The sequence below is a fragment of the Carettochelys insculpta genome, chromosome 8, assembly GCF_033958435.1.
Source record: "Carettochelys insculpta isolate YL-2023 chromosome 8, ASM3395843v1, whole genome shotgun sequence".
NCBI classification, from domain to species: Eukaryota; Metazoa; Chordata; order Testudines; family Carettochelyidae; genus Carettochelys; species Carettochelys insculpta.
In genome coordinates this window covers 27,178,072-27,192,821 of record NC_134144.1, presented here as the reverse complement: position 1 = coordinate 27,192,821, position 14,750 = coordinate 27,178,072, and the positions used below count along the sequence as shown (strand labels likewise).

At 51.2% G+C, this 14,750-nt stretch overlaps 1 protein-coding gene across 1 annotated transcript in view; it reads left to right on the top strand.

Moving 5' to 3' along the window:
• The first annotated feature begins 898 nt into the window (after nt 1–898).
• NUP35 (nucleoporin 35) overlaps nt 899–14,750 on the top strand; it is a 32,585-nt gene continuing 18,733 nt past the window's right edge. Inside the window, exons 1-2 of the mRNA XM_075000993.1 lie at nt 899–1,032; nt 1,763–1,933. Of these exons, the coding sequence (XP_074857094.1) occupies nt 999–1,032; nt 1,763–1,933 (205 nt within the window). The 5' untranslated portion in view covers nt 899–998. The remainder of the gene's footprint in view (nt 1,033–1,762; nt 1,934–14,750) is intronic.

Sequence of the window (14,750 nt, the reverse complement as noted above, 5' to 3'; positions counted from 1 at the left end):
ACAAGTAAATAACTTTTCTGTATTCACTTTCTCCACACCATTCATGATTTTATATACCTCTATCATATCGCCCCTCAGTCTCCTCTTTTCTAGACTGAAAAGTCCCAGTCTCTCTAGCCTCTCCTTATATGGGACCCGTTTCAAACCCTTAATCATTTTAGTTGCCCTTTTCTGAACCTTTTCTAATGCCAATATATCTTTTTTCAGGTGAGGAGACCACATCTGCATGCAGTAGTCAAGATGTGGGTGTACCATAGTTTTATATAGGGGAAGTAAGATATTCTTTGTCTTATTTTCTATCCCTTTTTTAATTATTCCTAACATCCTATTTGCTTTACTGACTGCCGCTGCACACTGCGTGGATGTTTTCAGAGAACTATCCACTATAACTCCAAGATCCCGTTCCTGATCTGTTGTAGCTAAATTTGCCCCCATCATATTGTATGTATAGTTGGGGTTATTTTTCCCAACGTGCATTATCTTACACTTACCCATGTTACATTTCATTTATGATCGCTCGGGGAGCCGGGTGAGGGGTTGCTGGGTGGGCTACAGTTTCATAGAGGAGCGCCCGTGGGCTGTTTGGTGTGTTAAGGTTCCACAGGTGAGTGGGGAAGGGTTGGGTGCATTAGGGTCTCACCGGGCTGCCGCCAGGGGGTTTTGGGTGCATTGCAGTTTCACGGGGAGCGGGGGGATTGTTAGGTGCGTTATGGTCTCACAGGGGAGTGGAGGGGGGGTGCTGCGTGCCCTTGTCGCACCATTACATGGCCAAACCCCTAGCACGCGGGGGGCAGCAGCTGTAGCGCGCGCCGAGCTGGGGAGGCGGGGGCGTGACCTGAGCAAGTTACTGTTGCCGTAACCACGCCCCGAGTCCGGTTGCCCCTGGCTGCCGGGCGAGGCGGAAGTGACGCGTTTTAGCGCGTTCAGTGGTGTTCTGAAGTTCCGCTCTATTTGAAAGTGTGCGCCGTGGAGGCTGCTGCTTCTGCGCCCTCAGCACGATGGCTGCTTTCGCCATGGAGTTGCCCCCGGCCGGTGCGTCACGCTGGGGAGGCCTCTGTGGTTCGCTCTGATAGCGCGCGGGGAGGCAGGGGACGGGCCCGAGTCCCCCGAGTAGGGCGCTCTCGGTGCACCCTGCCAGTGTGTTTCGCAGCAGCGCGCCCCGCTCCGTTCCGCAGCGCTGAGCTGGTCCGGTCCGGTCCGGTCCGGTCCCGTCCGGGCCACTGTCTCCAGAGCTGCCAGCGCCTGCGGCTCCACGCTGCGGCGTGGCCTAACTGGGGCCGGGCCGTTATGGCGGCGGGATCCCAGCGCCTAGCAGCTCGTTCTTCCCGCCGGGCGGTGCCACTAGCCACGTCCCGCGTTTCGCTTCGTGACCGTTGCGGCGGCGGCGTCGCGTCGGATCTGTAATGGGCCGCGGGGGCCGGGCACTGTCACCCGCCCTCGGCGACTGTCCCTTGTTCGGCCGGGCCTCGGGCAGTGGCGTGGAGGAGCCGGCCGGGGGCGCTGGCATCAGGCCCCAGAGTTTGGTTTCGTCCCTGCAGTGGGAGCGCTCCGTGCGGCCCGACGGAGGAAGGGGCAGGGGAAGTGGAATGGGAAGTTGATTGTTACTGTATTCCGTTCAAGGGATCACAGTTGCTGCAGTCGCTGACAATGCAGGTTTAGGAGACGCTATTTTTGCAGTAAATCCTGATAGAGGAAAGTTCTTATCCATTTCGCTGTGGCTTGCTGAATCTCTTTAACGTTTCTCACTTCTTTACCAACCTAGGAGCTGAACCAATGACTCTTGGTTCTCCAACCTCTCCAAAGCCTGGAGCTGGTGCTCAGTTCCTACCTGGATTTTTAATGGGTGACTTACCAGCTCCGGTGACTCCACAACCTCGCTCTTTAAGTGGTCCTTCTGTTGGTGTGATGGAAATGAGGTCTCCTTTACTTGCAGGTGAACAAAGTTTGCTATGAAGTTTTTTGTAGACGCATCTGTGCTTGAAAAACAAAAAGTTAGCTTTGATTTATTAACATAGTGATCTTCATTGCAAATTTGAGGCTCCATTTTCCACATTGTAGTTGCTAAAGATATCTTCAAACATTCAAATGAATTTGAATAACTGTTTTTTGAATAACTCTTAAGTTTCATAGTGATTTAAGCAATTGTTTCAACGTAACAAAGCTTCAAGAAGTATAATCTAAGTATCTGGTGGCAAAACTGCAGTTTAGGGTTGAGCATTTGACTTGAGAAAAATGACTGGTGGTAAGTGGGCAAGTATTTGAAAACACTAATGTAATAATTGGAAGCAACTTGAAGGGATGAAGGAAAGCAAGAAGGGGTCTTTGTTACTATGAAATAGTATAGTGCTGAAATAAATACTTCTCACAAAGTACAATAAAATTCACTTGCCTGTTCATAGGGGAAGTTATTCAAAAATCTCCAACAACTGATTTGGTAAATATCTGAAGTCTTTTTAGGAGTAGGAGTTTTCAGTGCTGAACTAAATAGAATAGAAAAAATCATCAAAGAAATGGAATTAGCTTGCCTTTCAGAAAGGGAAAGATTGAGGCATTATTTATAAAGTTCTCTATTTGTTTGCTTTGTTGAAGGTGGGGGAAGTCTTTGTTGAAGGTGGAGAGTGTTAATAGATAACTTTTGTTTAAGGGAGAGGCTTACAGCCTGAGCATCTTTGAGAGGTAGGAGGTTGAATGACTGAGTCTCCCTTTCTCCCTTTATTCCTGTGAAATTGTTTAGTCAGGTTATAATGTAAAATCCTCACAGGAGGAAGCATGTATTGTATTTAAGGTACGTTGTAAACAGCCATGTACACTGATTGTGTAGTACACAAGATATAAATGCAGTGCTACAGAAAGTTCTAGTCAGTCAAGATGTTCAAGTGTCAGTTAGTTCACCCTTTCTGTTCTTTAGCTTATATTAAAATGGGGCTATGTCTACACTTTTGGGGACTATGGTGGCATAACTGTGTTTATGATGGCACACTGTGGTACTGTAGACACAGCTTACAGCTGTGGTTCGCAACACACTAGCCACTAGCCCAGTGTGGCTTTTTGACCGGTTGGGTGTGGCTAGTTGGTCTGAACAATAAATATATTTTCAGAATCATGTGACTTGTTCACTATAACTATGGTGGCTGTTGCTTCAGAACTGGTTGTATACCACGGGCCTGCAGTGATTGGGATTTTATGTAGTTCTTAGGAACACCGTTTATCCTTGCGACAGTAGCTAGGTTGGTGGATGAATCTTCACCAGAGGGTAAATCCTTATAACAATGATGCTTTGCACTGAGGTGGAATTTTTACAATGCCAAGGACTCTATGTTAACATAAATTTTAATTGTAGACCAGGGTTCAGTTGGGCCACTGACCCACAGAAAATTCTTTGAGGGGCCCAATGCAAGTGAGAAACAAAACACACACCCCAGCCTGCGTTTTGCGTGTGAGGAGGTGAACACAGTCACACTCAGCTGGTGGCATCATGGCTCTGTTTGTGCTCCAGCCTTGTGCAGGAGCACGAAGGCTCAGTGGGGCATGCTAGAGCTCATGCTCTACCAAGTCTTTAGGGCTTCCCCTCTGCAGCCTGGAGATTTGCTGCAGACCCGATAAAAGTGAACTTGGGGTTGGATCCCACCTGTATCATGCAGTCTAAAAAAGTAGTTCTGCCTGTATCAGGTCATTCTGGCTGGAATATTTGATTATGGTCAAACAAGTCTTTCATTGACTAGATTCCATTATTTGACTGGTTGACTGAGTAGCTTGCCAAACCTAAATGAGTCTGTGCTAAAGAGATATTTACCACAGGTAGGTGGATGGTAAAAGAAGGTATTCTGGCTGTATGGGGGAGGTTTTGATCTGTTGTGCTAGCTCAATTTAAATGAAACTTTTAAAAATACTTTAAACTGCTATTTCTAAGGAAACATTGTCAAAGGGATAAATCTTCCTGAGGGCAGGTCTATAAGACAGACAGGTTGATCTAAGCTATACAATTTGAGTTTGATTCATAGTGTAAGTCAAATCAATGCAGTTTAGGTCTACTTATTGCAGAATCCATGGGGCAGTGTATTGGCAAAAAATCCTCTACTGTCCCCTTTTGTTATTCAACTTGTTATGATGGAGTCCTAGAGCTGACAAGAGTGCTTGGTGGTCGCTTTAATGGGTCTTTACTTGACTCATTGGATTGATTGCTGCAGCATCGGTGCACCTCATAGTGGAGACAAGCCCTAAGAAATTGTACACAGCTAAAACTGTCAATGTGGGTGTAGGAGTCTGGAGCTAGGGCAAGGCCTGTAGCTCCGGAGTGGACTGCAGCCACACCGGTGGTCCTGGGAGGCCCAGCCCTTCCTTCAGGGTGGCAGAGCAACAAAAAGGGTTACAAGACAGGCCCAGCCCTTCCTTCAGGGCAGGCAGCAGTTGACAGTTTATAGTATAAGCCCAGCCCAGCCCTCAGTCCAGGGCGGGCAGCAGCACAAAGGTTTGGAGCACAAGCCCAGCCTCAGTTTGGGGCGGGGCAGCAGCACAAGGGTTTGGAGCACAAGCCCAGCAAGGGCGTGCCCCCCCCCCCCCCCCGAGGGAGGGGGTAGGGGGCCGCGGGCCCTCCCACACCACTGCAACCCAGCCCAGGGCCCTGTGGGTCACTTACATGCGACCACGGCGGTGGGGATCCAGGCTGCAACACACCGCCATAGGTTCTGGTGCAGCATTCCCCGGGCCACTTCCTACCTCTCCCTCCACCGGGGAAAGGTCCCAATCCATCTGGTCAGGGGGTCCCGTGGGGTCAGCCCCCTCCAGATCATCTATCTTCGGGGGCTCTGGCCAGTCGGTCATGTCCACATCATTGGGGTAGTCCGGCGGCGGTAGCACAGTGGGCTCAAGGCGATCCTGGGCCTGGGGGCTGCAGGGGCTTGCCGGAGCTCCGGGGCAGGCCGCTCCTGGGGCTTTGTGGTTGCTAGCCCTTGTCGGACTGGCAGGGCCCGGGGTTTCCTCCAAGGCGGGGGGTCTCCACCGGCGCGAGGGTCCTGGCAGGTCTGGGAAGTCCGGGTAGTCCCCCTGGGGCATCTGGATCCGTGGTTGCTCTGGGCCGCTGGGGGTTTGCTCCTCCGGACTGGCCGGGCAGCAGTGGGCCCTCTGCCCCTGGCGTCCGGGAGCTCGCGCAGGCCCTCCCTCCCTGCCTGGAGGCCCAGGCTTTAATGGGTCCCGAGCCCTGCCCTTGGCCCTTCTGGCTTTAGGTCCCACCTTCGGAGGGTCGGGCCACTGGTGTTCTGACTCTGGGCCCGCCCACCAGGGCTTCTGCGCAGCCTTCTCTGCGTTAGCGGGAGGCCACAGTGGCTCACTACAGTGGGGAAAACCTAAAAATCCTTTTTCAGAATATGCCACATTAGGTGAAGGTTATCAGTTTAAATTGGGTATGTTTTGGGAGAATGTTTGATTTCTGGTTTTCCTCCTAGCTAGTGGTGAAAACTAAGATTCTATTCTCCAACCTGGCGGCTGGATGGGTGGAAGAGGCTTTATCCCTCTCTCTGTCAGGTTTCCTCTGCTTCCACATCTCTAAATCAATGTAGTCAAAGTCCAGATAATTAGGAAATAATTTTCACTAAATCAGCTGCGTGGGTATAGTGCCCACTGATGCTAGTGTGCTAATCACAAAGATTGCACTGGGGGAGAGAGGAGTTTTCTGTTCTCAGTTTTTCAGCTATTACATTTTTTTTAAGTTTGCAAAAGTAGAAATTTAGTTAGTTATGCTGCACTGTCTGTTAAGGTTTGGGGCTCTTGACTTTCTAAAAATACAGACTCTTCAGAAAAACTCAACACATTTGGACTAGCAATACAGATTTAACTTGGTCCTCCAAAATTAGGATTTACTGCAGCAGATGATAAATTGCCATGAATGGGATATCCTGCAGGCTTATGAAAGTATAGCGTCCACCTAAGCCTGGAGGAATGATTGGAGGCAATCTATCAGATCAGGGTGGGCAAAATATGGCCCACCAAACATTTGGATTTGACCTGCCGTAATCTTCTGGGCCAACAATAGAACAGTAGAACCTTGGGCAGGCTCCCTGCCTGCTCTGCCCCGATACTGCTCAAAGTGGCCAGCTGCTGGGGCTAGCATGCATCTCTTTGTGTGGCATGTACCTCTTGGGGTGTGGGCGATCTCCATTCACTGCCCCCCGTCCCCAGCATGGTCTGCATCTCCCACTGACCAGCTGTCTGGGTGGGGATTATGGGGTGCAGACAAATCAGGAAGCAATGAAACACAAACTGGCCCTAGCAGCTAGCCAGTTTGAGTAGGGTGTGGGGATGGGGCAGTCAGGAAGCCCGCCTGAGAGTTCCACTGGGCGCCTAGGCAGCAGCTGTCAAGGGTAAGTGCTTCCTGGCCAGATCTTGCACCTGGCAACCCACTCCTTTCCTCGCTCCAACTCCCTGCCCCAGGTCACAGTTCCCTCCCAGAACTTGCACCTTTCTTCCTCCTGCTCAAACTCCTCCCTCAGATCAAAGTCCACTTCTGCTCCCAGACAGCATCACCTGTTCCTGCACCCAGTCCCCTGCCCCAGGTCACAACCCACCTTCCCAAACCTCTTGCCCCTCTATTAATATTGTAGAGAAGTGTATTCTTGACTACTGTGAACAGGGTGATTGGGAGTTGAGAGGGATGCCCTTCAGATGAAGGAGGATCAATTCACAGGACCTTGGGGTAAGTGGCTGGCTGGCTGTAGTGTGTGCGTTTGTGTTTGGGGGTTACTTGCTACTGTGTACCGGGCTGGTGTTAATGTGTATTTGAAAGACAGTGTGCTGAGCTGTTTGTTTGAAAGAACGTGTGATGAGGCTGACAGTTAGGATTTGAAATCTAGAACTCTGCTCATTGGTTGAGCCAGGGGGTAGGGATGCTCATCAGGAAGGCCAGAGCTATATAAAGCCTGCTAGCAAGTGACCGTGGGAGCTTGTGAAGGGGGTAATTGCTAACAGAAGGGAGTGTTGAGAAGGGAGTTGAGAGGGAGCTAGTTACTTTTGACATTTTTTAAAACTTTTTTTTTTTTTTTTACTAAAAAGTATATATCCCAAACTACCGCATTTAAATAATAACCCGAGATATAATCTACTTATCCATAGAAAATGAAGGCAGAAGCACAGCAGCAGAGTGGGGGCTATCTTGTTTATTGCATCCAATGTAACATATGATTACCTACCCCACGGTCAGGTGACCTATGTGTACATTGGGTGCAAGGAGCAACTGGCATTCAGAGACCAAGTGTGGGCCTTGGAGGCCAAGGTGGCTGAACTGGAGAAGCTAACGGAGGCAGAGAGGTATGTTGATGAGGCTTTCTGGGACATTTACCGTTTAAAAAGGTCATAGAGCAGTTTTTAAACTAAGAAATTGGGGAAAGCTGATTGATGCAGAGGAGCATATGGATTGGACAGACTTCTCTTAGAGGAGAGTCTGTGGATAGATTTTCTAGATTTATTAGGAGAAGAGGATGGAAGAGGATAAAGTATGGATCAGAAAAACAATCACATTAAGAGGAATCTACCACATCAGGAAAGGGCAGATGATTAAATAGTGACAAGTTTTTTAAGGTGCTTATACTTAAATGCTTCTTGACGTGTAAATAATAAGACGGGTGAACTAGAATACCTTGCATTAGCGGAGAATATTGATATAATAGGCATAACAGAAACCTGGTGGAACGAGAACAATCAATGGGATGCAATCATACCGGGGTACACAATATATCAGAAAGACAGAACAGGTTGTGCTGCTGGGGGAGTATCACTGTATGTGGGGAAAAAAATGTAGAATCAAATTAAGTAAGAATCTCAAATGAATCAGTGTTCCATAGAATTTCTGTGGATAGAAATTCCACGCTCAAGTAAGACTATAGCAGTAGGCCTATTTTTATAGGACACCTGACCAGGACAGCGATAGTGACTGTGAAATACTAAGGGAGATTAGAGAGGCAATGAAAATTAAAAAACAAAACAAAACTTAAAAAAAAACCCTCAGTATTAGGGGATTTAAGTTATCCCCATATTGACTGGGTGCGTGTCACCTCAGGATGACATGCAGAGAGAAAACTTCTTGATGCCTTCAATGACTGCTTCTTGGAGCAGTTGGTACAGGAACCCAAAAGGGGAGAGGCAATTCTTGATTTACTTCTGAGTGGAGCACAGGATCTGGTCCAAGAGCTAACTATAACGGGACTGCTTGGAAATAGTGACCATAATATAATAACATTTAATATTCCTTTGGTGGGAAGAACATCTGATTAGTCCAACACTGTGTCATTTAATTTCAGAAACAGGAGCTAGTTAAACAGAAAGTTAAAAGGTACAGTGACTAAAGTAAAATCTGCAAGATGCATGTAAACTCTTCAAAGATACCATAATAGAGTCCCAATTTAAATGTATACCCTAAATTAAAAAACACAGTCAGAGACTGAAAAAAGAGCCACAGTCTTAACAATGTAAAAGAAGCAGTGAGAGATAAAAAGGCATCTATTACAAAGTGGAAGTCAGATCCTAGTGAGGAAAATAGAAAGGAGCATAAACACTGCCAAATAAAGTGTAAAAATGTAATAAGAGAAGCCAAAAAGGAGTTTGAAGAGCAGCTAGCAAAAAATTCAAAGCAAGAATAAAATGTTTTAAAGTACATTAGAAGCAGGAAGTCTGCTAAACAATCCGTGGACCCCCTACATGATCAAGACAAAAAAGGAGCATTCAAAAATGATTAAATCAATGCAGAGATACTAAATTAATTCTTTGTTTGTCTTCATGGCTGAGGATGGTAGGGAGATTCCCAAACCTGAGCAGTCCTTTGTAGGTGACAAATCTGAGGAATTGTCCAAGACTGAGGTATCCCTAGAGGAGGTTTTGGCACTAATTGACAAGTTACCAGGACCTGAGGGCATTCCCCAAGAGTTATGAAAACTCAAATGTGAAATTGCGGAACTATTAACTGTGGTTTGTAACCTACCCTTTAAATCAGCTTCTGTACCCAGTGACTGGAAGATAGCTAACATAACACCAATAGTTAAAAAGGGCTGTAGAGGTGATCCCGGCAATTACAGATCAGTAACTTTAATGTTGGTACCGGACAAACTAGTTGACACTAAATAAAGAATAAAATTGTCAGATACATAGAATAACGTGGGCAAAAGTTGACCTGGTATCTGCAAAGGGAAATCATGTGGTGTTAATCTATTAGAGCTGTTTGAGGCAGTGAACAAACATGGATAAAGGGGATCCAGTAGATAGAATATACTTAGAATTCCAGAAAGCCTTTGACAAGGCTTTTCACCAGAGGCTCTTATGTAATTAAGTTGTCACAGGATAAGAGGGAAGATCCTTTCATGGATTGAGAATTGATTAAAAGACAGGAAACAAATGGTAAATTTTCAGAATGGAGAGTAGTAACTAGTGGCGTTCCCCAAAGGTCTGTTCTAGGACTAATCCTATTCAACTTTTTCAGAAACGATCTGGAGAAGGGGGTAAACTGTCAGGTATCAAAGTTTGCAGATAACAACGTAACATTGGCAATTACTGGATCAGACCAAACGTCTATCTAGTCCAGTATCCTGTCAGCTGACAGTGGCCAGTGCCAGGTGCCCCAGAGTGAGTGGACCGAAGAGAATCAAGCAGCTTGTCTCCTGCCATCCATCTCCAGCTTCTGACAAACAGAGGCCAGGGACACCGTTCCTACCCCTTAGCTACAACTAATCAGGAAGGATATCTTGGAGTCATCTTGGATAGTTCTCTGAAAACATCCATGCAGTGTTCAGTGGCAGTCAAAAAAGCAAACAATGTTAGGAATCATTAAAAAAGTGATGGAGAATATCTTGAATGTCCTTATATAAAACAATGGTACCACCCACATTTTGAGTACTGCATACAGATGTGGTCACCTCATCTCAAAAAAATATATTGGCATTAGAAAAGGGCTACTAAAATGATTAGGGATTTGGAATGGGTCCCTTATGAAGACAGATTAAAGAGATGAGGGCTTTTCATCTTAGAAAAGAGAAGACTAAGGGTAGATATGATAGAGGCATGTAAAATTACAAGTGGCGTGGAGAAAGTGGACAAGGAAAAGTTATTTACTTGTTCCCATAAATAAGAACAAGAGGACGCCAAATGAAATTAATGGGCAGCAGACTTAAAATAAATAAAAGGGAATTCTTCTTCACGCAGTGCACAGTCAACCTGTGGAGCTCCTTGCCAGAGGAGGCTGTGAAGGCTAGGTTTATAGCAGGGTTTTAAGAAGAGCTGGATACATTCATGGAGGTTAGGTCTGTTAATAGCTATTAGCCAGGATGGGTAAAGAATGGTGTCCCTAGCCTCTGTCAGAAGCTGGAGGTGGAGGGCAGGAGAGAGATTGTTACCTGTTGTGTTCACTGCCTCTGGGGCATCTGGTATTAGCCACTGTTGGCAGAGGGACCTTTGGTCTGACCCAGTATGGCAGTTCTTGGGTGCGCCTACACTAGCTGGCTACTTCGAAGTAGCCAGCACAACGTCGAAATAGCACCCGTCACATCTACACGTGCCGGGTGCTATTTCAAAGTTGAAATCGACGTTAGGTGGCGAGACGTCGAAGTCGCTATTCCAATAGCACCCTACTTCAACATTCAGCGTCGATGTAGGGTGTGTGTAGATGATCCGCGTCCCGCTACTTTGAAATTGCGGGGTCCTCCGTGGCGGCCATCAGCTGACGGGTTGAGAGACGCTCTCTCCAGCCCCTGCGGGGCTCTATGGTCGCCGCGCAGCAGCCTTAAAGGCACCACCGACCTGGATTTCCTGTGGCAGGAAGCTGAGAGTGTGCAGGCAGCAGCACAGGCATGTGCTAGCCCTGCACGCTTCTCAAAGGCCCCGATTCCCGTTGCCTTCATCTGTGGCCTCAAGGCAGCCCCCCGAGCGCCCCCAGGGCTCCCCTCCTGAGGGGACCCAGGCACCCCCACCAGCCAGGCGGGGGGCCAAAAGGACACGGGGCCCCTCCTGGTCGGAGGCTGAGCTCCGAGACCTGCTGGGGCTCTGGGGCAAGGAGGAGGTGCTCCACATGATGGGGAGCAAGCGGCAGAATGCAGAAGCGTTTGCCCGACTGGCTGAGGGCCTGGCCGCCCAGGGTCACCCTGCCTGCACTCCGGATCATGTCCGGAGTAAAGTGAAGGAGCTGCGGCAGGGGTATGCCCGGGCCCGGGACTCGGCCAGCCGGTCTGGGGCTGCCCCCGCCACTTGCCCCTATTACAGGGAGCTCAGGGCCATCCTGGGCCCCCGGGACACCACCTCCCCCCACCCGGCCACCCTTGACACCACAGCTGACGAGACCCAGCAGGCCTTGGCTGGAGTGTGGCCCGGAGGCCAGCCCCGCACCCCAGGGCCCACCCAAGGAGCCCCCCCTCGGGACAGTGGAGGAGGGGTCCAGCAGCGTGGAGGGAGGGGCTCATCATCGACCTCCCCTCCCGGAGCACCAGCCGGGCATCTGCCCACCGGGCTTCCCCCGACCGCGGCAATGGACGGTCAGGTACGTATCCCACAGAGCGCACACCCATGGGTCACAGGATGGGGACACCAGCCACGACCGGGAGCCCCCCACAACCCCAGCGGACCCCAACCCGCGAATGTCCAGCCACAGTACAGTCCCAGGACAGCGGCACAGCCATCAGCGCCCATCAGCGCCCGTACCCATGGACAGAACTCAGTCCTGACCCCGGGGGTGGGGGGGACAATGCCATGGCAACAGGGACATCAAACCCACTGACAGGGACGGAGACCCAGTATCCAAGAGGGGGTGGGGAGAATGGGCCAGGGCACTGGACTAACAGCCTTCCCCTCCTTCTCTCCCTCTCTCCAGCTGCAGCATCTGACGCCCCAGGCAGCCAGGCACCCTCTGTTGTCCCTGACAGCCTGCCGGAGGCCAGCCACTGCCAGCAGCCGGAGACACCCCCAAGGCCAGCGGGACGGTCCTGCCACCGCTGGACTCTGGGGGTGGCCCCGGTGGACCCTCAGCTCCTGGCAGCTCTCCAGCGGCAGACGGAGGTGGCGGAGGAGAGGCTCCGTTTTGAGTGGGAGGAGTCCACCCGGCGGTGGGTAGCATGGGAGGACTTTATGGGGGGTTTTCAGGGACTTAGTTGGGTCGATCTGGGAGGCCGTCGCCCGGCTCCTGCCCCCCAGGCCGCCCTCCCTGCTGCTCCACCCGCCTTGCTGCCTGCTGCCCCGCCTGCTGTCCCGCCTGCCTTACCACCGCCAAGCTCCACAGAGCCCACTGGGTCTGAAGAGCGGCCAGCGGAGGCATCCTGGCCCTACCTGCTGGTCCTCCCAGCCCCCAGTCGGCCAAGCTGGGGACCACGGACATGGGGAAGGGGGGGTGTTGCAAGCTGTAACCGCCGGGGCTCACGCCCCTCTACCCCAACCCCCCGGACTGATGGGGGGCCCGGCGGATGGCTCAGCTGTTGGCCCATGTACATAGTTTTCCCCCTTTTTGTATATAGTTGTCCCCCTTTTTGTAGATTAGTTGCAGTTTCTTTGTTGAATCACGCAAGTTATCCAGTTTGAAAAAAAAAAAAAAAAGGTTTTATTTCCAAAAAGCTGGAGGCGTGTGCTTGTTGTGGGGGGGTGGCGTGCGGGTGTTGGGGGCGGTGTGCGGGCATTGCGGGCTGTGGGGGGGCGTTCTTCTGGGGAAGGCCAGGGAGGTGCTCAGGGGTCTCCCTGATCAAAGTGGGCCCGCAGGGCCTCACGGACCCGTACCCACTCATGGTGGGCCTGGCGGCTGGGTGCAGCGGCCGGCTGGGGGAAGCCCGTGTCGGGGTTGACCGCCCACCCCTGGATGAAAGCCTCCCCCTTGCTCTCAACGATATTGTGGAGCGTGCAGCACACACCCACAACCTGGGGGATGTTTTGGAGGCTGACGTCCAGTCGGAAAAGGGGGTACCTCCAGCGGCCCTTCAGATGGCCAAATGTTCTCTCCACCTCCTGGCTGGCATTGAGGTGGCCGGTGTACGGGCTCATGAGTCAGGGCTGGAGGGGGTAGGCTGCGTCCACCACGAGGCAGAGGGGCACAGTGGTGTCCCCCAGAGGGATCTCCGTCTGGGGGATGTATGTCCCCGCCTCCAGCCGGCAGCACGGGCCCGAATTCCTAAAAACACAGGCATTGTGTGTGCAGCCAGGCCAGCCCACATACACATCCTGGAAGTGGCCCTGACTGTCCACCATGGCCTGCAGGACCACAGAGTGGTAGCCCCTGTGGTTTATGTATCTTCCTGTGCTGTGGTCCGGGGCGCAGATGGGGATGTGGGTCCCATCCGGGGCCCTGAAGCAGTTGGGGGAACCCCATGGAGGCGAATCTGGCGACGGCTGTGTCCAGGTCCCTGAGTCGGACGACCCTCTGGAGCAACATGACGTTAAGTGCACGGCCCACCTGTTGGGAGGGAACACAGGTGCCTGTGAGGCTGTGCAGGGTGCCCCGGGTCCCTTCCCCCAGGCCCCCCTCCCAGACACCTCCCCGGGTACCCCACTTGCCCAGCCCGTCCCTCCCAGGTACCCATCCCTTTCCAGCCCCACACCTGGCCCCTCCCTCCTTCCACACCTGGCCCCCCCGCCCCCCAGTGGGTGTGTGCCCGGGCCTCCATGACGACGACCCCGACCGTGGCCTTTCCCACTCCAAACTGGTGTCCCACAGAGCGATAGTTGTCTGGAGTGGCCAGCTTCCAGATGGCTATTGCGACTCTCCTCTCGATGAGGAGAGCGCGCTGCATCCGGGTGTCCTGGTGCCTCAGTGCTGGGGTGAGCCACTGTCAGAGCTCGAGAAAGGTCTGCTGGTGCATGCGGAAGTTCCGGAGCCAAATATCATAGTCCCAGTCCCACATGACGAGCTGGTGGGGTAGCTCCAGAGGCGGGGGAGCAGCCGGTGAGGGAGAAAGAGGGGAGCCCGGTGGTCAGGGGTGTCCCTGTCTGCTTCCGGGGTTGGCTCCTCTGGCAGGAGCCACTGAGCGGCCTCCCGGGCAGCACCTAGCAGGGCGCTTGCCCCCGGATGACTACCTGGAGGGCTTCCGCTTCCTGCTGCTGCTGCTGGGCATCCATATCTGCTGTGACTTGGTTTGTGAGGGAGTGGCTACTGCTCTGCAGACCTTGTGCTGTGCAGGCTGGGTGTGTCTGGGAGGAGCCCTTTAAAGGAGCGGCTTACAGCTGCCCCGGAAGGGCTAGTGTGCTTTGTGACCCGGTCCGCGGTCTTTCCTGGCCCCTTATTTTGAAAGAGGGTGCTTGTGTGTGTGGACGCTCTGCATTTCCTTCCAGGGCGGCTCCTTTTGACGTTCCCCATCGCTACTTCGACGTTGAACGTTGACATTGCCAGCCCCGGAGGACGTGTAGACAGTAGTCGTCGAAGTAGCCTATTTTGATGTTCTTACTTTGAAATAGGCTACTTCGACGTAATGTGCTAGTGTAGACGTAGCCCTTGTGTTCTTACTGGCCAAATTCTTGGAATGGATCCCCATCAAAAACTACTGCCTACCTCTGCATCAGGTAGTTCTACCACATGACTCAGAATGGAGGAAGATTGAACACTATAACTTCCCTGGACATTCAGTAATGGATTTTAAAATAGCCATTTTTCCTCAAAATGGTTTTCCTGCAAGATTACAGAGGGAGACATCTGAATTTAAATTTAGTTGCAAATCCAGCACATTTAAAATAAGTCTTAACAGAGGCAATGTCTAAACTGCAGGGTTTTTTCTATGTTCTGTCTAAATAAGTAATATTGAAAAATTGCA